Below are 3785 nucleotides of genomic sequence, written 5' to 3'. Positions count from 1 at the left end.
ATATGAAGTGCGACACCTGTCGAGAAGCCATAGTCTTCGAGACCATTTAAATTGCACAGGCTATATCATCGTCTAATCGAAAGGAGTCCAATCACAAATTTCATACAGGGTCTTAAGAGGAAGCTGACATCGTTAAACCTCTATCCTGTCCTTGGCGTCATCTCTTATTTGAAGCAAGAGAGATGCCCTTCTCATTTGAAGTGTTGCTCTTGACTATTTTGGTCCTTCAGAACACCTTGACGGCGTTGCTGGGTCATTTCACGCGCCAAGCCGTCGACAAGGACAACTTATATGACATTGGTGAGTTCATTCTGGTCAGCGAGCTCATGAAGCTCGTGACAAGCGTCCTTCTTGAACTCGCAGCAAGTTTTCGAATACAAACACTACCCCGCGCTATTACCCAAAAGGGCTTAGAGATTTTCAAGCAACGGCTTTACGGTCGTCCTCATGATCTCCTCAGGATATCGGTTCCTGCCGTATTCTACTGGGCGTCCAACACGTTATTGTACGTGGCCATTTCCAATCTCTCCGTCCCGATATTCCAACTTATGGCTCAAACCAAGCTTGTAGTCACGGCAGTCGTGAGCGTCCTGGTTTTGGGGCGTCATTACTCGTATCGGCAATGGGCGTGTCTGGTCATCATTTCCATTAGCGTAGCCCTCGTCACACTCGAGGAAAAGAAAGCCATCGATACTCCAACAACAAGTAATGCCCACATATTCTTCGCGGAAAGCAACGAGCCATTAATCATCGGTCTCGTTGCCGTGACTCTTTCCTGCCTGATGAGTGCTTTCGCGGGAGTCTATTTCGAAAAAATTCTCAAGACAGAAATCGAAGGTTCGCCAACCATTTGGATGCGTAACATTCAATTGGCCTTCTGCTCCATTGTCATCATCCTTCTGCAAATGGTTGGTAGAGGTAATTTCTTTTCCCAGAACAGTGAAGAATCAGGCGCAAATTTGCCTTTTTTACACGGATTTACCCCTATGGTGTGGTGTCAAGTTCTACTCTTCTCTGGCGGGGGTCTTCTCGTATCTGCTGTCATCAAGTACGCTGACAATGTATTGAAGGGAGTTGCCATTGGTATCAGCGTGCTGCTCTCAACGGTGGCGAGTATGTTTTTGTTCGGGACGTCCATCACCCCACTGTTCATTGTGTGCGCGTTTGCTACCGTTGCTGCTGTCTACTTCTTTTCCAATCAGCTCCCACGGTGCCTCACAGAGCCACATCGTTCTTCCTACTTCTCTCTGATCTGCGTCATGGTAGTGCTCTATCGCGTGTTAACAATGGAGAGGCCAGATGCTTTTCAAGGGACTCTGAAGCCCTTGCCCGTGGAGACTGACTTGTTTCCGTCAGATTGGAATTCAACGGAAACGGCCCTTTCTGCGTTGAGATCTATTCAGGAGAGAATTCAGGAGCGAAACTTTCATGAGGCAACGGCCATTTTGTACGACTTGCGATCTCACCTGGGAGAACGTCCAGCAAAGTACCTTGAAATTGGCAGCTATACCGGAATTTCATCCTCCCTCATTTTGAGTCATCCTTTCCCGACGTATGCAACTCTCGTTGACCCTTGTGTCCTTTCGACTGAACATTTCGGGGGCACTTTGGATCAAGAGTCTACTCTTCGGAAAAATCTTGCCTCCATAGTGCCCAGTTCACTATGTAAACTGACTAGGCCCTGGGATCTTCATGTCGGTTTCTCGCCGGTAGCTCTCCCTGTTGGAGAAACATTCGATATTATCTTCATCGACGGAGATCATTCAGCAAAAGGTGTCTGGGCTGACTATAATAATACAGTCGATCTTTTACGCCCAGGAGGTTTTATGGTGTTTGACGATTATTTGGATTGGCAGTATAGCGGAGCAATGAGAGGGGCAGTGGACAACATTGCAAAAATTACTGATCTCATCCCAATTGGGAGTCCACCGAACATCCATGGTATTCACCCCCAAGTCAATGCTTCTTTCATCAACGAGTTTATTTTCCAGAAACCGGGAAAGTTCAGTTTCTCTCCCCTACTCACTCCTGGTTTGAAGCGCTCCACGCCAGTGCTGTGTGTAACAGTCGCAACTTACCGACGCCGCGATGGATCCACTCCGCCTCTATTGGAGCGACTCTGGAAGATGCTTCAGCAGCAGTCTTACCGTAATTGGAAGCTTTACATGACAGCTGATCATTACGATGATGAAATTGAGTGGAAGTCACTATCTTTCTTTGACGATTCTCGCGTTCAGATGTACAATCTCCCAGAGCCTGGGGAGCGTGGAAAACTCACTGGAACTGAACTTTGGTATAATGCTGGTGCTACTGCTATGAATAATGCAATTGATCGTGCTCTTGGCGATGGATTTGAATGGATCGTTCATTTGGATGATGACGATGAGTGGGACACTGATCATCTTCAAAATATACTTAACGGCATCCGGACAGGAGCGACGTTTGTCACGACATGGTGTCAGTATAGTTCGAATGTAGTATTGCCACAGTTGCACGACATTCTCACAGGTATGACCCATACTGTTCCCCCCAAACAATGCGGTACTGCTCATTCGTCTATTGCATTCAATGCAGCCAAAATCCTGACGCGGTACAAGAGAATTCCAGGCCAGCCCGCCGATGCTGCTATGTGGGCACGCATCGTGTACGATGAAGGCTTCTATCCCGTATTTGTACCAGTCCAGTCCTGTTATTATCTCAAAGGCGAGAACGGCGAACGTGTAGAGAGGATTGTGCGGAAAAGCCTTCTTCGTGAGATCGATTTGCCCGATGGTTGGCACGGTGCAGGAAGCGGCCGTTCGTATCATACTTTGGCAACAAATGAATTTCCATCCACTCTGAGCCCGCACTGTCAATATGTCATAGGCCCAGAGCCGACCACAAAAGGTCAACCTAGCTTTCGAAGGCTGGGGCTTGATGAGATTCCTTACCACATCTCGGTTGTCAAGGAGTTTGCTAATTTGCCTGTCTGGGCAAAAAATAACACCACATAGGAAGCTCAGAATTAGATAGAGCTCATTTTTTTCTTCTGGGTGTTTTACATTGCCAGTCACCCCGCGATTATTTCAGTAGCAGTGCGTTGTTGAATACTTCACTCGCTTCACGACCCAATCATGACGGTCTCTTCCTATAGTCAAGTCATCAGTTAGAGAAACAGGGCAGAAAATGAAGGAGAAAAGTGTTCGACTCCCACAAACAAACTGCACTTCGCAGGCACTCAAAACACAAAACACAAAAATGACAGGATATTCCCATCCAGTCATATCGGCAGCTTGTAGCACATGATTTACAGTATCTTTGGTTATAATAGTGTAGAGAACGAGCAGCTTCGTGTGCAGGAGCCTAAATTGACGTCAGATTTCGGTAGATAGTTCGGGTTTCAAAACCATTGATAAAACTGGGATAGGGTCGGACATTCTCCAATTGCTTGAATAACGGTTTGGAATACGAACCTGATTGGGTATATCATATCCAAAATTCATCGCTTGATGAACAAAAGGGGCAACTTCTTTCCCTGTAAATAGGGTTAGGGTTAGGGTTAGGAGTTAGGTAGTTAGGGTTAGGGTTAGGGTTAGGGTTAGGGTTAGGGTTAGGGTTAGGGTTAGGGTTAGGGTTAGGGTTAGGGTTAGGGTTAGGGTTAGGGTTAGGGTTAGGGTTAGGGTTAGGGTTAGGGTTAGGGTTAGGGTTAGGGTTAGGGTTAGGGTTAGGGTTAGGGTTAGGGTTAGGGTTAGGGTTAGGGTTAGGGTTAGGGTTAGGGTTAGGGTTAGGGTTAGGGTTAGGGTTAG

General features: G+C 46.9%; 2 protein-coding genes across 2 annotated transcripts; both read left to right on the top strand.

Annotated features, from left to right (window-relative positions):
• Nucleotides 1-458: 458 nt before the first annotated feature.
• On the top strand, nucleotides 459-822 carry NGA_2041100 (udp-galactose transporter; the record flags this gene model as incomplete). The annotated part of the gene is made up of 1 exon (XM_005852662.1): nucleotides 459-822. A coding segment is annotated over one exon (364 nt), but the record flags the coding sequence as incomplete, so codon positions are not given.
• Nucleotides 823-878: 56 nt separating this feature from the next.
• Nucleotides 879-1256, top strand: NGA_2039800 (udp-galactose translocator; the record flags this gene model as incomplete). Its single annotated transcript, XM_005852661.1, has 1 exon — nucleotides 879-1256. A coding segment is annotated over one exon (378 nt), but the record flags the coding sequence as incomplete, so codon positions are not given.
• Nucleotides 1257-3785: the final 2529 nt, after the last annotated feature.

This window comes from Nannochloropsis gaditana, assembly GCF_000240725.1.
Source record: "Nannochloropsis gaditana CCMP526 unplaced genomic scaffold scaffold1022, whole genome shotgun sequence".
Lineage (NCBI taxonomy): Eukaryota > Eustigmatophyceae > Eustigmatales > Monodopsidaceae > Microchloropsis > Microchloropsis gaditana.
Note: the sequence above shows the minus strand (reverse complement) of the source record. Positions and strands in the feature narration are given on the sequence as shown.